This window comes from Chaetodon auriga, chromosome 4, assembly GCF_051107435.1.
Source record: "Chaetodon auriga isolate fChaAug3 chromosome 4, fChaAug3.hap1, whole genome shotgun sequence".
NCBI classification, from domain to species: domain Eukaryota; kingdom Metazoa; phylum Chordata; class Actinopteri; order Chaetodontiformes; family Chaetodontidae; genus Chaetodon; species Chaetodon auriga.
The window spans coordinates 22,898,711-22,917,886 of record NC_135077.1 but is presented as its reverse complement, the minus strand read 5'-3'; the positions used below and the strand labels follow the sequence as shown (position 1 = coordinate 22,917,886).

General features: G+C 44.7%; 1 protein-coding gene across 5 annotated transcripts in view; it reads left to right on the top strand.

Moving 5' to 3' along the window:
* The window catches only part of rptor (regulatory associated protein of MTOR, complex 1), a 162,616-nt gene that overhangs the window by 96,014 nt on the left and 47,426 nt on the right, over positions 1-19,176 (top strand). For all 5 annotated transcript variants that reach the window (XM_076727982.1, XM_076727986.1, XM_076727987.1 and 2 more), the window contains 8 exons: positions 183-327; positions 4,876-4,951; positions 7,452-7,553; positions 12,575-12,658; positions 14,407-14,517; positions 15,193-15,267; positions 15,408-15,473; positions 18,023-18,214. In XM_076727982.1, coding sequence (XP_076584097.1) covers positions 183-327; positions 4,876-4,951; positions 7,452-7,553; positions 12,575-12,658; positions 14,407-14,517; positions 15,193-15,267; positions 15,408-15,473; positions 18,023-18,214 — 851 coding nt within the window. The remainder of the gene's footprint in view (positions 1-182; positions 328-4,875; positions 4,952-7,451; positions 7,554-12,574; positions 12,659-14,406; positions 14,518-15,192; positions 15,268-15,407; positions 15,474-18,022; positions 18,215-19,176) is intronic.

Below are 19,176 nucleotides of genomic sequence, written 5' to 3'. Positions count from 1 at the left end.
TTTTTCTCTAAGGTGGCCGCTTTGCTCTCATTAAACTTCCTTCTTTTACCCAGTTTGATTTTCAGTCACTCATCCCGCGGCCCGTTTTCCTCACTTGTAATCCCGTCTTTGTGTGTTCATTGCTCACCCCTCTCCTGTTTCTAACTTAATGGATCATCTCTTTTCGGACTCCCTCTCTGTAGATTTGTTCCAGAAGTTGTTTCGCCAAGACCTGCTGGTGGCCAGCTTGTTCCGCAATTTCCTGTTAGCAGAGAGGATAATGAGGTCATACAACTGCACGCCGGTCAGCAGCCCTCGCCTGCCCCCCACATACATGCACGCCATGTGGTAAGACACACGCAAACAGCTTCATGCACACCGATACACAGATGTCCTTTGCTTTGTAGAACAGAAGGCGGCAGTCATCCATGAAGCTTCGCTGTTTGTTCACACACACACACTGAAGTTAAAGGATGAACAGACTTTCCAACAGATAAATTCTTTGAGTAGACAAGAGACAGACAGTGTTATTGATGGGATGGTATGGGATGTATATTTAATGGCTGTTGCTTTTAAAAAGCCATCAATAGATTACAGAATGCTATCAACTTTGTCACAAATGGTAAATCTGCCTCAGGGCTTAATTGCCCAAAAGTTATGGGCTCGTTCATTAAATGAAAAGTCCTGGATAAAACGGTTTCCCACTGTTGAAAACAGCTCGTAGCAATGTGCCTGGTGTTTTTGTGGCCGTTTTGTTTGGTTTTGTCATTTTTCTTATCGCCATAGGTAAGTGGAAAAACACCCCATGTTTTGCCACAGTCAGATATTTCTGGCCGTGTTAGTTTAAAGCAGCGCCCTCTGTGTCTGGTCGCTTTCAGAACCACAGTTAGACGTCGAGATCGCCGTCAGTTTCAGCTCTGCACAGGTTGTTTCGTCGAGCTCAGCACAAAGACTGCTCGCTTATTCCATCAAACCTGCCTTCCAACAACTCCACGCTTGTTATATTCTATTTCCTGCTGTGCCCACTACATCTTATGGATTTAGCGCAGGTGGAAATGGAAAACAAGACGCTGTGGTCAGAGTTTGGCAGGAGATGGTTGACCCGCTGGAGCTAGTTAGTGGCTGTACGGAGCATCTCAGCATCCCTGTCCTCACACTTAGGCTGCTTCACACTTACTGGACTCTCAACACAGTCATTCGAGTCTGAGATGTTTTGGTGGCAAACTTGCTTGCTAATAAATTACAACATGATAAATTTTCTTCTAACAGTAGAGGAAAGGCTTTCCCTAAGCTCGGCTAAACGTCCTGCATCATTCTCTTTACTGAATACTCAGAGATGATGAAGATGTTCTTCTTCCCAATAAACTCTCAGTTAGAAAGCAACCACACATCTTTGTCAAAACAAACTTGGAGGGGTTGTTAACTTTGCGCTGTCGCCTCCTGCTACTGTACGGTGCTCGCAGGACGTTAGCTCTCATTCGGCACAAAACCTCTCATGCTTGTAGGATTGCTGTTGCTGCTGTTGTTGAGTATGCAGTATCATTGCCAGGAGCATCGGTCGCAGATGTAGAGAAGGATTTCTTATTTACAGCCGCGCATCAGTTCACGTAAAAAGAGGACAACAGGGATCCACCAGCCACTTTAATACAGAAATTACAGCGTATGACGTTTGTTCCCACAGTATAATCCACATTTAAGCGAAACACTTTAATTACTTTCACAAGTTCTCAAAATAAACAACGTAGCGGAAGTGTGAGCCAGAACATGGAGGTGTTTATATTTGCTTCTCCCTCTAGCATATGCATACACCTCGTTCATGCTAAGTATAATTTCTGTGCTTGTGCTTCTCACTTATTTCTCTGTCGACCAACGCCGGTGTAGCCGTATGTGTTGCAGCAGTGTCTGCGCTGACGGCAGCCTTGGTGGACCTGAGTGCTGCGCAGACAGACACAAGACACGTTCTGTGTGGAGTTAGAGCTCTGGTGGTGCTTCAACCACCCACGTGCACAACGCAGCAGCGTAACACCTGTTCTCCGGGGGGTATTCAAAGACTTTTAGATAGGTAGATGTGGCAGATTTGGGTTAAAAGCAGTGGTGCCAGAAAAATACAACTATAGCCATGCACAAAAAAGGTTTTTTTTTTTTTTCCAATCATTAAACAATACAAATCTAAGAGTTTGACAGTGTTGTTCCCTTTACTCACACAGCTGGAGACAGACGTTTTTGCAGCATTTTGCAATTTCCACCATCTTACTGATTTGACCCCCATGTTTTCTCATTACTGGAATTGTACACAGACAGACAGAGGCGTGAAAAGTCTCCCTGTTGTCCATTGACTTTACATGCTCCTCCACAGAGTGTGAGAAACATTATCCCATCATGTATCTCCCTTTAGTTACGCTAACACGTCTCCCACTACCATTTTCTCCTCTTGGTCTTCTGTAAAAGCCTCCCTCCATCTCTCCCACTCATTATCTGGCTCATGTTGGTAAGAAAAAAAAAAAAAAGAAAATGCTCTCTCACTCTCTTTGCCTCGAGGAGCAACTTGTTGTGTAACACCCTGGCATCACTTATTGTAAAGAACACTGCTCCCTGCTCCTTGAGCAAGCAATCGTCTTTCTTCCTCGCTTGTAGCCGCCTGTTATTTTAGATTGGGGGTATATTGCACTGTTTACCGCCAAAGACATTGGGAGTTGCACTTTGTTTCACAGCAGCACATGCAGTATTCAAGAGGACGGAGTAACGACAGAGAGGTGCTTTAAGAGTTTAGGAAACAAGACTGAGAGAACGATAAAAAATGGAAGTGCCGGAGATAAAAGGCGAGTGGAAAAATAAAAGTTTGGATCAGCAGAGATGGGGAAAGACGGAGAATTTAGCAGTTTGGGGGCTCTTTGATCGATGTTGGTGCCCGCACACAAACAGCAATTGTTATTCAAATGGGGCAGAATTGGGGGGGGGGGGGGGCAGATAAACCCAAGGCTGATTGCTCCCTCGTGGGTAGTTACAGTGTGGGTGTGTGTGTGTGTGTGTGTGGGTGTGCGTCTACTTTCTATGTGTGTCTGTGAGTGCACGTCGCTGCACCACTCTGCAGGCAACAGGAAAAAGAGCTTAGTCAGCTGCCAACTGGCCCCCAACACTGCTCTGTTGTCGGCTGTCCCCTCATCTCACGCGCGCGCACACACACACACACACACACACACGCAGGTTTTGGTGGTGAGTTACTCATTCGTATTGGCAGGCATCGTGCGAGTTAACGCTTTCTCCTCAAACGGTGCAGCAGCCTCCTCCCTGCGAGCGTGTCTTTGCAGATTAGACTGCTCTCTCTGCTTGTTTCCTCACCGTTGGATTACATAAACAGCAGTGGGGTAGATAGATATTTGTTGGCAAAAATTTCCACACAAGCTCCCAGTACATCACGTTATGTAACCCAATAAAATACCTTTATGAGAAGCATGCTGTCTGTGCATTAGGACCAAGAAGTTTGTTTGTCTCTCAAATACTTATTTTAGGCTTATTGTAATATGGAGATGACCTAAAAGTCTGCTATGAAACAAAGAGGAAGATGAGATCATCAACATGTAGCTCGAATCTTGTAGAATTTATTTATTTTTTTGGATTCACTTTTTAAGGCCTATTGAAAAGATACGCAAGACAAAACAAAAGAGAGCAGACAGATAATAACTGAAACCTTGAACCTTGAGTTAGAATTGGAAGTATAACCACAAACCTGTGCTTGTGAGGCTTCGCCTTCCTGCATAATAAACCTACCGAAGGCTTCCAGTGTGTAAATTCCTTTCCCATTCAAACTGCCACTTAGACTCGAGGAAGCGAGTAAGTCAAGCATTTACCTGTAGATTAGCTCAGTGGAACAAAAATAAGCCACAAAATACCACACTGGCATGCACATCTACAAGTAGCCACCTCTTTAATGTTTAATCATGTTAAATTAATTCAGAAATATCAGATATAGCAGCATCATTTGTTTGCTTAATGTACTGCAAATACACACAACATATGTACAAATACAAGTCTTGCAGATTGAGTCACACCTGTTCTTACTGATGCAGTCAGTCTGCTTTATATTGATGCCATTTAGCCTTTTACCAAGTGACATGAATGCTGAGATAAACTGCCTTTTTGTTGAGATGGTGGTTGATGGAGGAAGCATGCCACCTGCAAAATGTACCTCTTAGCTCCTTTTAGCCTCACGCTGTGCTGTGTGTTTGCATGCTGCACATGCATGACAGCAGTGGATCCACTGTGCCGTCAATCACTGTGAGCACAGCTCTATTACACCGCTCGCAGCTAATGGGAAAAGCTGTTTAAGCAGCATAAAGAGTCTCAGACAGAGTGAACTCTGTGTCATTCGTTCAGCATCACATTACATCGCAGTGCATCTACTGGGAGCATGACTCAACCCCTAACTCGTGCTAACTGAGAGGAAACAGCCCCACCGAGGCCCCGAGCTCAATTTGCTGCAAGAAAAAGGAGCCGGAAAGTGAAAGGAAAGAGAGACGGACAGAAAGAGTAGAGAAGCTGTGATAAGGTTAGATGTGAGTTACATAACTCTATGAATTAGATATGATGACCATGAGAGAATGCTGGTGTTTACAAAGGGATTAAAGGCTCCTTGCTGCCCTCTCCAGGACCCTGAGCTGGGAATTTAAAGAGGTGCGTGTGCACGGGGAGGAATGCTAGGGAGCAAACTTGAGCTGAGGAGAATGAGTGTGAGTGAGTGGAGAGGCAGAGCCATGAGCGAGGAAATTAGTATTTTTGTGTTGCTTCCGGTCATAATGACATTCCTTTAAAGCTGCAACAAAATATGTGCGGTTTGGGCAATTCTAATGTGCTTTGTGTATCTGTGTGCGTGTGTGTGTGTGTGTCACCTCTCTACAGGCAAGCGTGGGACCTGGCTGTGGACATCTGCCTGTCTCAGCTGCCTACCATCATTGAGGAGGGCACCGCCTTCAGGGTAAGTGTGCGTGTGAGAAGAACAAACATTGGGATCTCTTCAGCTTCGCTGTGAAGGTGGAAGAGATGCTCCGTTTCACCGTGTTTTTGTCTAGGTTAGCTGTTGCTGTTTATCTAGCCTTGATGGATGGCTTTTCTCTTGGATCCGTCCGCCACTGACGCCTGCAAACACTTCTTGTTTGCACTGCAAGTTCTCCACCACTAGCAGCTACAGCATCTCTATTAATCTTTTGGACACACACGCACACACGCACTCGTTCCCAGTGGAGAACATTGTAAAACGTCGGGTCTAATAATTCAACTGAGAGTGTCAAATAAAAAATAGTTTGTGAAACCACTGGCCCTGCGCTTTCAGCCACACTTTATTGTTGTGTTTACTGACATGGCTGGAGACTGTGATGGAGATGCTGAGTCTAATGGAAACACGCTGTGAGGGGCTGATTGAAGCCATGATGACTTCAGATATCTGGGTCAACACGAGGCATTTTTGCGTGCGTGTGTCTGTAGACACGCTCGCCAGATGCTGGACCGACCGGAGAGCAGCAACATGTGCTTGGTAATGCAAACTGAAACTCCTGAAAAAGCTGCTTTCTGCCAGTGTTAGCACTTTTTTCTGGGCCTTTGCTTTCCTCCACCTGGCCCTCCGAGGTGGGCATCTTCTTCATCGCTCCCCCGGGAGCAGTCTTCCATGCTCGATCCTCCTCTCCTTTCTCCGGCGCTCGGGCCGAAAACACTTACCGGCAGCGTAATTGAGCCTCTGAGGACCACTAAAGGACATCTTCCCTCTCTGTCTTGTGCTGTCTTTCAGGAGCCTTTAATTCCTCTCTGATGTGCTTCAACTGTTAACCTCATTTTCTTGGTCTCTGTCACAACAGAGTTTTAAAGCTGCAGAAGACATATAGTCCAAATTCAGTTTGATTTTCACTCTTGAAAATGGTCCAGTATTAGTAATAGTTTAACCCTCTGCTGCAGCTCTTTACCACCTGCCACCGCCAAGTATTTGTTTCTGTGTCACCGTCAGAGAAATCAGATTTCTGTCCAGCAGAGCAAAGTGAAAATAAGCATCATAAGCATCAGAAAAAAACATAAATGGTTCATGTTTCTTTATGGAATAACTGTTTTTTTTATGTATATATATTTGGTTGTGAAGCAGAGCTGAGCATCGCACGTGCAAACACACGTCACACAGCAGTCAGGCCGTCCGTCCATACGTACGTACAGTATATCCATTCCATTCACGTGAACACGATATCTCAGGGACGCCATGAAGGAATCTCTTCAAATTTGGCGCAAATGTTCACTTGGACTCGAGGATGAACTGATTCGAATTTGGTGGTCAAAGGTCGAAGGTCAAGGTCGCTGTGGCATCACATTACACATTAACACGCTAACTTAAATGTGACCATATTTCACATTTGCTCAGCTACTGAATTGGTGACACTGATCTTGGATGTTTGACTGTTTAGATCTTCTGTGCTGTCGGGCTGAAGATGTGTGAAACACCCATGTTTTACAATTTTGTTACTTCTCTGCAGCAGCTTCCATATTTGAAGCATTGTAGTCACCACAAGCTCATTGGTTGTGCCGATGTTGAGCTTCAGGTGGTTGCTGCTGCACCATGTGATGAAGCTCTCTATCAGTCCTCTGCAAAAAAGTGAAGACAGAATGTTTCTCTATGGAAATTATTCACTGGAATCATACATGTCAATACAGTGATAACTTCCATTTCACCGCAAAATACACTTAATGCCTTTTATTAAATTCCAGAGTCTCCACTACATATATTTATATTTAGTCTGGACAGACACGGATGTAAACTGCAACCTCATTGGTCGATGGAATCATACAACTCTGAGGTGATTCAGTTATAAATCTATTTACAGTTTATACAGAGTGTTAAAGGAATCAGTAAAGCACAGAGGGCCCACAAGGGAACACCGTACCCTCCCTTTGAGGCGCTCCAAACACAGGAGCTCAGTCTCAAAGCTACGCCTGCACCCACTCGTCCCCACTTTTTCATGTATCAGTGAGTATGTGAGCATGTGTATGGAGTTATTAAGCTTTGATTATGCACAAATTAATTTAGCCATCCAGCCGCGAAGCATTGATATTTCCCCTCTCTACATCCATCAACAGTCTACGCGGCGCTGTCGTAATTCCCGCTGCAATATTAACACTCGGCGTGATCAAAAACTCCGCGGCCAGCAACCAATCAATCAGGCAAACTGCCGTGGCAGCAGGGAGAGGGAGAGGGGAGATGATCATGATAGATCAGGATTTATGTCGCTGCTGCAGTGCAGTGTCACTTCTTAGCTCATTGTGTCAGGGCTTTTAAGAAATGATAAGCTGGTCACTGCGGACTGGCTCGTTACAGCGTGTGTGTGTGTGAGAGAAGGAGGAAGTGTGCTGAATTCATGATAAACACACTGTGTGTGTGTGTGTGTGTGTGTGTGTGTGTGTGTGTGTGTGTGTGTGTGTGTGTGTGTGTTTCGTGTCCACAGCACAGTCCTTTCTTCGCGGAGCAGCTGACAGCGTTTCAGGTGTGGTTGACGATGGGTGTGGAGAACAGGAACCCTCCTGAGCAGCTCCCCATTGTACTGCAGGTACAAGCACACACACACATGCACACACACGCACACACACACAAACCTCCAGACACAGTCTCTTTTGATTTCACTTTTTCATCTTGCTTTATCATTATGTAAATGCTTTTGTATTTCAAAGGATACAGAGAGAAAGAGTGCATGAAGAAAAAAGCACAGTGATTTTAATAGAAAGTGATTTTCTAAGAAAGAATTATGAGCAGTGAACATGAAGGAAAGTCATTATAATTGGTACATATCACCGCATGGACATTACACACATAAGGCATTGAAGGCAGTGAGATGGTAGTTAACAGGTTATCTGTCATCGTTGTAACAATCTGAGCTGCTGGCCTTGCTCTGTCCCTGTCCCTGTCTCTGTCCTTGTCCTTGTCCTTGTCTCTGTCCTTGTCTCTGTCCCTGTCCCTGTCTCTGTCTCTGTCCTTGTCTCTGTCCCTGTCCCTGTCTCTGTCTTCACAAACATAAAAGGAAGCTCCTCAGCATCAGACAAACCCGGACAATCTTTTCCAAAAGCCCGCCTCTCAGTTTAATCCTGCCGTCTTTGATGATAACTCAGAATTATAATTAAGTATTTACTATGAAAACATCTCGAGTATCAGTCAAACCTGATTGCTTTAGGAACCGTGATTACGGATTTTAAATAAAAGCAAAAGACACAAACAAAAGTAAATCGCAGAGAATGTTGTCAAATATGAAATACAGGAAATGTACTAGTGGAATAAGCTGATGCATATTATGCAGACATCTGTTTGGCTTTCTTTACTCATTGCCTCATGTTTTGCATCATCAAGTCCCTCTGGACAACCGTATCCACACTCACACCAATAGTCTCACTTTCTTCTCTTGGATTTGAAGTGAAGCGCTGCATTGATGGGTGTGTTGAAATGGGGCTCTCTGTCGTGAGAGGAGGGGCACTTTGACCTCGCTCACACAGAGGGAACATGAACAGAAAAGAAGCCCCTGCACATGTAAATCAGACCACACCACAGATGTATTCCTCTTCATTACACCCCTTTCAAATATGCACTTCATTAATGTAAATGTGCTGCTGGTTTTTCATGTTGGTGCCTTTTTTTTTTCCATAAATGCCAATAGGATGACTGCACGACGCACACACACACGCACACATACATATAAATGCTAATATAAACAAAGATATTGAGTGCACAAGTTCTTAAAACACCTTAATTAATTAGTCATTTAATTAGTTGTTGCTTAGTAAACCACAAAACACATTATCCTTCCTTCCTTTCGCAATGCAGGTGAAAAGAGTAGCAAAAGATGGCGTCCTGGTGTCCCAGGGGTTTAAAATGCTGACTGTGTAATCAGAACATCCCTGTTTGAGGTCCAGCCAGAGACCATCTTTACAAGATACTCCTCTCATTTCCTGTCAGCTTTCTACTGTCCAAAAATATAACAAGAGGGTAAAAACTCCCCTGAAAAACTTCATTGTGTCACTCAGCTACTGTTCCTGTCAGCTGTCTACAGTATGAACATCCAACAAAACTCTTAAAAAACAGCGTGTTTGTCTCACGAACGTCTAGCCGTGGGATGTTCTCAGGCTCTGTCTGACAGGATGGAACACGCAGCAGGATCCTTTGACTTATCTAATAAATGATGAAATTGATGAGGGGTTGGTTAGTGAGAACAGGGGGCGGGTCCCTTGTCTATTGCGCTCACTATGGTCATTAATTAAGGCACGTAGATGAATATTGAGCTGCAAAATTAGTTTTCAAGTCCAACGCTGATGCAGCCGGTGAGAGAACTGAGAACACTCCTCTTCCTTGATATTATTTTACGGTGGCAGCGCTGAGGTGCCAGATATCATGCAAAGCACTGCAGCTTTGTGAAAAGAGAAATTGCTTGAATAGAGGGATTGTAGAGCAGTAATTTATTAATGTAATTGAGACCTGTGTTGGAATGCCTTAGACATAACAGAGCCGGCAATGTTGTAGATTTCATGTTTGAAAAGGGCTTTATTCTCCATTATGCATGAACAGCAGTAAGGCGTTGCCGTCTTAAATGAAACGTTCAGCAGTTCTCAGCGATGTCGGCCCTTTACTGATATTCAATGCACGGCACAAGAGCTCATAAACACATCGGTTAAATACAGCTGGGGTCAAGAAATGTAACAGCCAGCTCACTAATAGTTAAAACTATAAACCACCACAAAAATGACAACTGCCACCATAAACCACTGTGTTCTGAACACACACATTACCAACACTAACAAAAAGTAACATAAAACTGGGACATAAAGCAGAAAAGCTTGGTGTAGGCTGTCCTTACAGCTTTCAGCAAACGTGGCAGACAGGAGCTGTGTGTGTGTGTGTGTGTGGCCCTGCCTCCTTTGCAAAATGTAGATTACATTTATTTTCTCAGTGTCTTTTTATTGGGCCTCAACCTCGTGTTTATGTGTGTTCTGTTGAAACAGACTGAAGTGTAAATAAACAGGTTGCCGTTACGCCCGTCACACACAGCTGAGAGGCGAGCCTGCAGACAGCTGCATGAATTAAAATGAGAGCGTTTCTGTTCGTAGGAAGTAGGAAGAATGCATCTGATAGAGCCTGTCAGCAAAATCCCTGTCAAAGCCAATCATAAGGTAATAGATTACATTTTGAAAGTAACTTACATGAGCATCTTAAGCACTCACATCACCTGCTAAGGAGCCATCATTAGCTCAGAATACGACCATCACGGCGATGCTATTACCTCACCGTGACAACCGCCTTCATCCTCCTATACTCCACGCCACTTCAGACCAGCCAGCAGAAAAGTGGGATTTCTTCCTGTAATTCGAGCTCAGCATTTGCGGGCCGTTTTCCCTCATTACAACCCTGCAAAGCCTGTGACAAGAGCGGTGGCTGCTGCGCTCCCCGTGGTGGTGTTAAATTTGTTTGGGATGCTTTAATTGGGGTGAAGTCTCGCTCAAACCTTGCAGTGTGCATCTGCTGTTGAGTTACAGCAGTGGGATGTTTCCCCCCTCCCTATCCCGCGTCTTCCCACCACCACCACCGCCACCATCATCCCGCGGGGCTGTACAGTTGTGCTGTTGTATCATATCACAGCGTAGTAGTGCCGCTGTCCGCGTTGAATGGTAATTTCCTGCTGACTCAGCGCGCTGCGAGCCGCAGCCCGTCCATACAGCAGTTCTGTCGGGACCCGTTAAGAGCCGAGGAAAAGGCCGACTGATTGGTGAGCGCTGGATGGTGTGTGATGGCATCTGTGTGTGTGTGTGTGTGTGTGTGTGTGTGTGTGTGTGTTTGCCGTTAATGTCGAGGGAGAGGAAGTAAAGCACCAGTAGCCTTTAAGATTATGCAACGTTATGCAGCTTTACACTGTGAGGGCAAATGAATCTTAAGGCTGCTTCATGCTCTCTGATGTAACAGATGGACACATAAACAGGTTTTATACCCTTTTAAGCACACAGTTGCATAAGATTGAAGTTAAAAGACTGGCGTGTACTCTTGGAGGATTTAGAATATCATGCCAAAATCTAATCTGACTCCACTGGAAAGATGCAGAGAGCAACAAGAAATGGGCATCAGAGCGGTCCCCGTCAATAATGCTCTTTAGTGAAATGAGCAAAGGGAGCACAACAGAGCTCAGGAAGGAGAGCTACGGTGCGGCGTTGTCTTGACAACAGCCATTTCATCCAGGAAGGATTAACTGATTTTGCAAAGGGATTACAGCGTCTCTAAGTTATGATGTTACGGTAACAGCAGCACATTCACACACATTTGGCATTAGGTGTCAGTGAAGCGATTAAGGCGTGCATCACATAATAACATGACGGCGTGTGTGTCACCGCTCATACGCAGCAGGATGATGGGAAGTGCTTACTCATCACGGTAAAGGAGATTGGAGACAAGGTGTTGCCTAAATAAGGAACAGAGATAAATGTGCACACGCACACACATTCTTATGCATTCAGATAGCAGCATTGCTCAGAGGTTGTATTTTCATCCCTGCTACAATGAAATGACACATGGATGTTAATGTGGTATTCAAATCATGTGCGTAAAATATATGTGTTTGTGTGTGTGTGTGTGTGTGTGTGTGTGTGTGTGTGTGTGTGTGTGTGTGTGTGTGTGTGAGACAGCGTGGAGAATATTCACTGACATCTGTGTCAAATCCGGTTGAAAAGATGAATCGTGACAAAGAGAAGCTTGGATCAGGAGAGGTTTAGACTGAATTCTTGCTTGCTGGCTTGTCTTTTTCTTATAGAGCACACACCTACGTCACACACACACAAGCACACAAATGTTCCCACGCTCTTCCTTGGAGCTGGCGGTAACCCTGGGCCGGTCTTCCCCCAGCCTCCTTCTGTTAGCGTGGTCACGCTCACCAGGTTAAAGTCACGGAGAACACTAATAATACAGTATGTGTTGGTGGAAGTGTGTGTGTGTATGTGTGTGTGTGTGTGTGCGCCGTGTGTGTGTATATGTATGTGTGTGTGTGAGGACCTGGGCTCCTCCATATGTTTGTTCCTACACACAGTGTGGGACAGTCACATGGGGTTGGACTGGTGTTCAGAGAGTCTGTCTACATTGTGCTCAATGCTGCATCAACTACACAGCACACATACATATACATTTTTAGCACACCCCATATGCCTCCTTAAAATAGTTCTCCAGGGCCAAAGCGGCTGCATCGTGATCCCGTTTGGCGTCACTGCTGCTTTGCATGTACACACACACGGAAACCAAAAGGCACACACACACTCGGGTATTGTCCTGAACCCGTATCTCCTTAAGAAGCAAAGTGAAATGGCAGCCAAGAGGACACACCCAAGCGCCCACACATGCTTCCACGCGCACACACACACACACACACAGAGTAAACAAATGCGACCTGGTGTCAGTGTGTTAGCAGTAGTGGTGTGAGAGCCACCTGTTTCACTCCGCCTCCTCACCCTCTCTGCCATTTCTCCTGCTGTCCTTCCTCCTCCTCCTTTCATCTCAGGCTTCCTCTTGGCTTTGATGCAGCACAGTTGACCTCTGACCTCTGCTCTCTTTCAGGTCCTCCTCAGTCAGGTGCATCGGCTGCGAGCTCTAGACCTGCTCGGGCGCTTCCTGGATCTGGGTCCCTGGGCCGTCAGTCTGGTGCGTTTACATGCCTGTTTGACAGTAATGGCTTCATTTTGAGAGAGCTCTCCAGACTTTGGATAAAAAGACAGACAGACATGAAGAAAATCCTGACTTAATTAGCAGAAGATTGTGCTCAGCTGGCTGGCCTGATGTAGCTGGATCATATTTATGCCAAGCAGCAACAACCTTGGCTGGAAAATGAAGCTTTTAAGTAGTGTCAAATCTAGCCGTGCAGATAGTTTCAGTTTTATGTGCTGAGATGTCTCTCTGCCTCAAAAACCCAGCACAGTAAAGGTGAAAGGAGTCTTGTTTGTGACATCTCAACAGCAGCCAGTCTCTCCAGAAAGTGAGAAAATAGGCCTGAAATGCAAAGTATTAGATTATATTCTAATAGAAGTTTTGAGGCGAATGAGAAAAACACTTTCTTTACAAGTTTCTCGTATGAAAGGATCAATGCCTCTCATGTCTGTGCATTAAAGGGTTGGTTCACGGTGTTTCATGTCTGAAAGCAACAGTCAGGCACCCACGTGAGTGTTGTTCAGACTGCGCGCTAAGAGATGCCTTTTTTTCAGTGTGAGTGATGGAAAAAATCCATAGTCTTCATTCTGTGTAAATTCAAAAATGGATGTGTAGCTAATGTGAGGTTTCACTTGTCTGACACAGATACAGTGAGTATCTTCTAAAGCTACTGTGGTCTTCATGTGTTCCCTCTTTTTGTTCATAACCTTCTGCTGTGGCTCAGCAAAGACACGCTGCCCAGGGGGAAACAAGGAGGGAATTTCATACTTAAAGACTGTCACTTTAGAAGATGTCCACTTGATCTAAGTCACACAACTGAAGCCTCGCAGGGACAACAGATAAACCTTGGAAGGCATTTTTAAACAGAATGAGAACTCTGACTTTGTCCTCTGCCGCTTAGGTTGGAAGGACATTAGGAAGAGGTTTGGTAACAGACCCACAAACTTGGTTAAAGCTCGCTATTTAACACAATCTAGAGATTAAACAACCATATACAGCATAATGAGCTTTAAAGGTACCCGGCTAGCTGTTTCCCCCTGCCTCCACTCTTCATGCTAAGATAGCACAAGCTAGTTGTTTCTTCACTCCGGCTCCAAACTTAACTCTCAGAAAGAACTTGAAGTGTATTTTCTAAAATGTAAAAAAAAAAGCAGCTTTTCCTGCCTTGAAAGGGATGCTGTGTGTTTTGGGGCATGTTCACTGTGATTAGCAGGTCACACTCTGCTCGCTTGCTGAACAGAAAATAAATAGCTTTGTAACCAGACAGCGTCTCAGCTTGAAAGGGAGCATTTTTCTGCGGCTGACTTCTAACCTGACAAGCCAGAATAATTCCACTAACATTCACTTCTTTTATTGCTTTAAAGATCCCCACCAATACTGTCATTTCATTTGACGTAATCACTGGGCCAGGTACAGCCCTTACTGCCTTGTGCTGTCACTCTCAGTTCAAGTTGGGAGCGTGCTGAACGGCAGGTAAACTCGTCTTATTGACAGAGCAGAGACAAAGGACAGATGTTTGAAGTGAAGTCACAGTACACCTTTCCGGTGTATTCATTTCACACTACAGGTGTGTCTCGGTGCTCAGACTTACACAAACACATTCAGCAGCCAGGACCGGATCGTAACTGTAATATCAACACTGCTCTATAAACACCAGCCCTGTGTGTGTGTGTGTGTGTGTGTGTGTGTGTGTGTGTGTGTGTGTGTGTGTGTGTGTGTGTGTGTGTGTGTGTGTGTGTTTCCAGGCCCTGTCTGTGGGGATCTTCCCCTACGTGCTAAAGCTGCTCCAGAGTTCAGCCAGAGAGCTGCGGCCACTGCTGGTGTTCATCTGGGCCAAAATTCTGGCTGTGGACAGTGTAAGTTATGTAAAACGCTCACAGACATTAAAACCATTCTGTCTCATCCTTTCTAAATCCTTGTTGTCTTGAAGTTTTTATTTGATCTGCTTTTTCACATGAGCGGTTTATTGTCATGATACGAATTCGCTCTGCTGCTCATCGTGACCACCAGACAGAATGAAAGAAACGTGTTTGGTGTGAGTGAGTGCATAATGATGTCAGGTGCCTGTTTTTTAAGCACTAATGATTTTCCAGTGACTGAAAGAGCAGCCATGCTGAAGCACATAGGATGAATGCAGTGTGCGTTTATGTCTGTGCCTCCAGTCAAGCAAGATAGTCGGGGTCAGGCATTTTGAGAAATGAGTAATTGTGTTCTCATTCTTGGTTGGTTTGACTCTAAATCAAAGCTGAAATTGGTAAAGCTGCTACATTTTGATCAGTGCAAGTGTTTTTGTTTCTGCATGATGAAATAGTGTTTCATTTTTCTAAATGCAATATGTTTCAAATGACTGCGTTTACTTTGAATTAATGTTTCAATCAAAAATCAAAGTGAGCTGGACTGCACGTCGCAGCAGACTGAAAACATGAGTCCATCCTGAAGCACACGGTTTCACAGACTGCTTGAGAATCGGAGACGATCCAAGTTTGGATTCTTAGATGCCTCGATAGAACATTTTCATTTTGTCTCTGCAGTCGTGTCAAGCTGACCTGGTGAAAGACAACGGACACAAGTACTTCCTGTCCGTGTTGGCTGACAGTTACATGCCAGTGAGTATCCATCCGCGTCCACCTCTTGATTTTCATGCTTCACGGATTGAAGCAGATTTGAAGAGTTGAGCAGAAAAGCTTCAGACAGCGTCTGGAGGAGATATTCTGACAGAACATAAGATCTCCTCTTTCTGTTCCAGGCTGAGCATCGAACCATGGCCGTGTTCATTTTGGCTGTTATTGTCAACAGCTACAACACAGGACAGGTACGAGCGTGTTCGAGAGAGTTTGGATGTGTGTGTATTTCCACAGTGCTGTCTGTTCCCTGACCAGAAGCCCGAAGGGAAAACGAACCATGTTATTCATTTACTTCCCTCACCAGAACCTCAGCTGGTTGTTTTGAGGCCAGCCGTCACTTTGAGAGATTATTCTATCGCCCATTGTGTATTTCCGGGCGATATTGGTGATGTGACAGTTTTGTCACCGACAGTCACCTCTGTAATCTCCGTCTCCGTCCCAGCCACCTCCATGGTGACACTTTGTCACCGTAAGTGTCACTTTGGCCTGCTCATGGCCCCCGGCGTTCAATCCCAGAAGCCTTTTGTGTCTGACGCTGATCAAACGTCCAAGGGTGCAATGTGGGGTTGATGTAGCTCGTCATTTCGTGGAGCGTACACACACACACACACACACACACACACACACACACACACACACACACTTGCTGACACACTCCTCCACAAAGAAATATTCCACCGTCGCCCCCTTTTGTTCCCTCTCTCCGGCTCTCGGCGGTTATTTTTCAGTTGTTAATGTTATTTGACTCATTCATTCTTTCCCCCCTCACAACCTTACAGTGCTTCTCTCTCACAACATTATATAAATGGGACAAATCATAAAAGCTATACATGCTCTCAAGCTGCGAAACAGCCATTCTTCTTCCATACAAGGGTTCCTTGCTCCTACCTCTCTCACAGGCCTGTGAATAATAGATGATCCCCCAACATTACAGAGAGACTCTCTGCCTGCGCCACATCTCCATTATTTATCCCTCTTACTTTCAACAACAGCACTCATTACTGCTGTATCGCTGTTGCGAACATGTCACCGAGCACTGGCGTCTTAATATTCTGCCTCTCAGTGTTCAGCCGGGAGGCTCGATCAGAGCTGAGGGCGCGACGCACCAGCAATCTGAGGCACTTGAACAAAGTAGAGGCTGGTGGGGGGGAGGGGGAGGAGATGGGGCTCGCTGTGTCACTGCTGATAAAAGTTGCTGTTGTTGTGACGCCTCAGTCTGTGCGAGACAAAGAAGGATCCTCAGCGCACTGAAGGGGTCCGTTTGTTGAGCTTCACTCAGGTATGGGGTGATGGGTTAAGCCTTCTGTGTTTGAACATGAACTCTGAGGCTGGGGGTCCGTCAGAGGGCTGAGCTTTGAGGCAGACTGTTGAAAATGACACATTGACTCTTAAATTCTTAGTCACCACAAAAATCTTTTGTTATATTATTTATTGTGTTTATATTTTTCCATATATATTTGTATTGTTATATTGTTTTCTATTGTTGTATTGTTGGTAGGTGGAGGGAACATGCGATTTGAGCCACTGCAAGGCTTTTATTATAAAATCTCTATACAGGAAACATTGAATTTTTATTAACAGCAGCTTAGCACTGATAAAAAATCTGCAAATGGAACAGACTGGAATTACTGGAAATCAAACCCTCAACACTTCCTGCCCATGGTTTTCCAGTCAAAGCCTCCCTTTCCTGGTATGCTTTTAATGTGAAACTTCTGCAGGAAGTATTGGGTTTTATTGACAGTGACGCAGGTTGGAAAAAAATAGCAAAGTAAACAAGAGTATAATTAATCAACCACACTTAAAGTTCATAGAATTTTCACAGTAAAAGCCTTACTGTGTCTCTAAGGGGCAAATTCCTCCCGTTTCCTGTTCATCTTTTCATGTGAAACATATGCAGGAAGTGTCAAGTTTTATTGACAGTAACTGGCAAAGCAGAAGTGACTGGAATCGAAAAGTGAGTCAGAGCAGTATTTCCTTTACAAAGACAGAGTGAGAGCAGCAGAGTGGTGAGTTATTACTGCTGAGTCTACGTTAAGTTGACTTTACATGTGAGCTGTTACAGCACAGGTTATACCAACCGGGCATGTGCTTTATTTTTGTAATACTTGACATTTTATCACCTTTAACGAAGTTGAATGTCTTTTACAGTCAGTGGACAGGCTGTACTCATGAAAAGAACAAACACAAAGGCAGCTGAAAACAAGAAAGGAGAACACTTGCTAATGCTCTGCACAAAACAAATCAATCAAAGCGTTTCGGAGGGTTTCCATTGTACTTAAGGCTGTCTAAAACCGGTGACCTTTTCCTCACAAAAGAAAAAAAAAATATTTGAAGAGGGCTGGAGGTTTCAAAGGAACAAGTCATCCTGCAGAAGAGCTCAGAATCTTTTGTCCATCACACAGCGTGAGGTTACAGGTCAGCGGTGATTACCTGGCTAATGAGGCGCAGGTCTGCTTCAGCCTGGAGCCTCTGGGCTGCACCAGCTCACTCGCGCAGTTTCAGGTCTTGTGTCTTACTGTTCGTAGAGTGCAGGACAGAGCTGGTGAGTTTCTTTCAATAGCTGCTGACCTCTGGGAAATGAAGTCTTAACACAAATGGCCTTTGCACTGTTACCTCACAATCCCTAAAGTTTCTCGAATGTGCTCATTTGTCGGTATCCTCCCCCACTTTTAAACCTAAAATTGCACGTCTGAACCGCTGAACATCTCTCACGCTCGTCATTCTCTGCCCCCACCAGGAGGCCTGTCTGCAGGGCAACCTTATAGCCAACTGCCTGGAGCAGCTGTCAGACCCCCACCCCCTGCTCCGCCAGTGGGTGGCCATTTGCCTGGGCCGCATCTGGCAGAACTTCGACCCGGCCCGCTGGTGTGGAGTTCGGGACAGCGCCCACGAGAAGCTCTACACTCTGCTGTCAGATCCCATCCCAGAGGTGAGGGGTTAATGCTGGAGTTTGGACATGTAGAAAGTAGGAGTCCGAATGTCTCTGTTTGCAAACGATTCACTCATGCACGAGTCCAGCACCATTTGCATTAGATCATTATCTTTGTTTTGACTTTTCTTAGAGAGATATTCCATTTTTTTCTTCTTCAGCTCGAGCTGTCAAGATTAAAGTGGACTGCTTTTCTTATTTCAAGGATCAGACCAATTTTAAGAAGAGGCAGACACAAACAACACTTTACTCTTCATCTGTGTTTTCTTGAATTGGTTCGATGCACAGCCTTCACTCCGTGTGTCAGCCGTTTGTGACTAGTTTTAAGAACAGACAGTGGCATACAGTCCTACCAGGCCATTGTTGATTAACCAACGGGTGATTTTTTTTTTTGTTTGATGATACCAAGATTACACAATATTTTGCTGGTTTGTAGAATGTAGAAGGATAAAGGACCAAGTCCATGATCTTGATAGCAGCCAAATGAAGCATTTCAAGCGATAGCGGTGTTCAAAATATTGTGATGAATTTGTTCGCCTTGCGGTTTTTATTTTAAAATGTAGTGTCAGTACTGTAAATCAGAAAAAGAGCAACCATTTCTTTGTCATTTAGCACCTCCTATATGACATTCCTTCATATGCAGCAACTCTGTTACCCAGCCATTGCAAATGAGGCTTCCAGACATTTGCTGTCTGACCATTAGAAAAGCAACTTACCCTCTCCATAAAAATAAAGTTTCAGAAAGAAAACTGACTGAACATTTATGATGTGAACAGCAAAGCAGTGAATCTGTGTTGTGTTTGTTAGACAGTTTGTGTAATGATGATGTAAAAGGCATCAAAAGATGCTCTGGTGAGGCTGTTTATATCTCATGTTGTATATTGTCACAATATAGTGTCAAATGAGATACAGCATCATTTGCACCGTAATGTGCTTCCAGAGTAAAATTTGAGGATGGACAC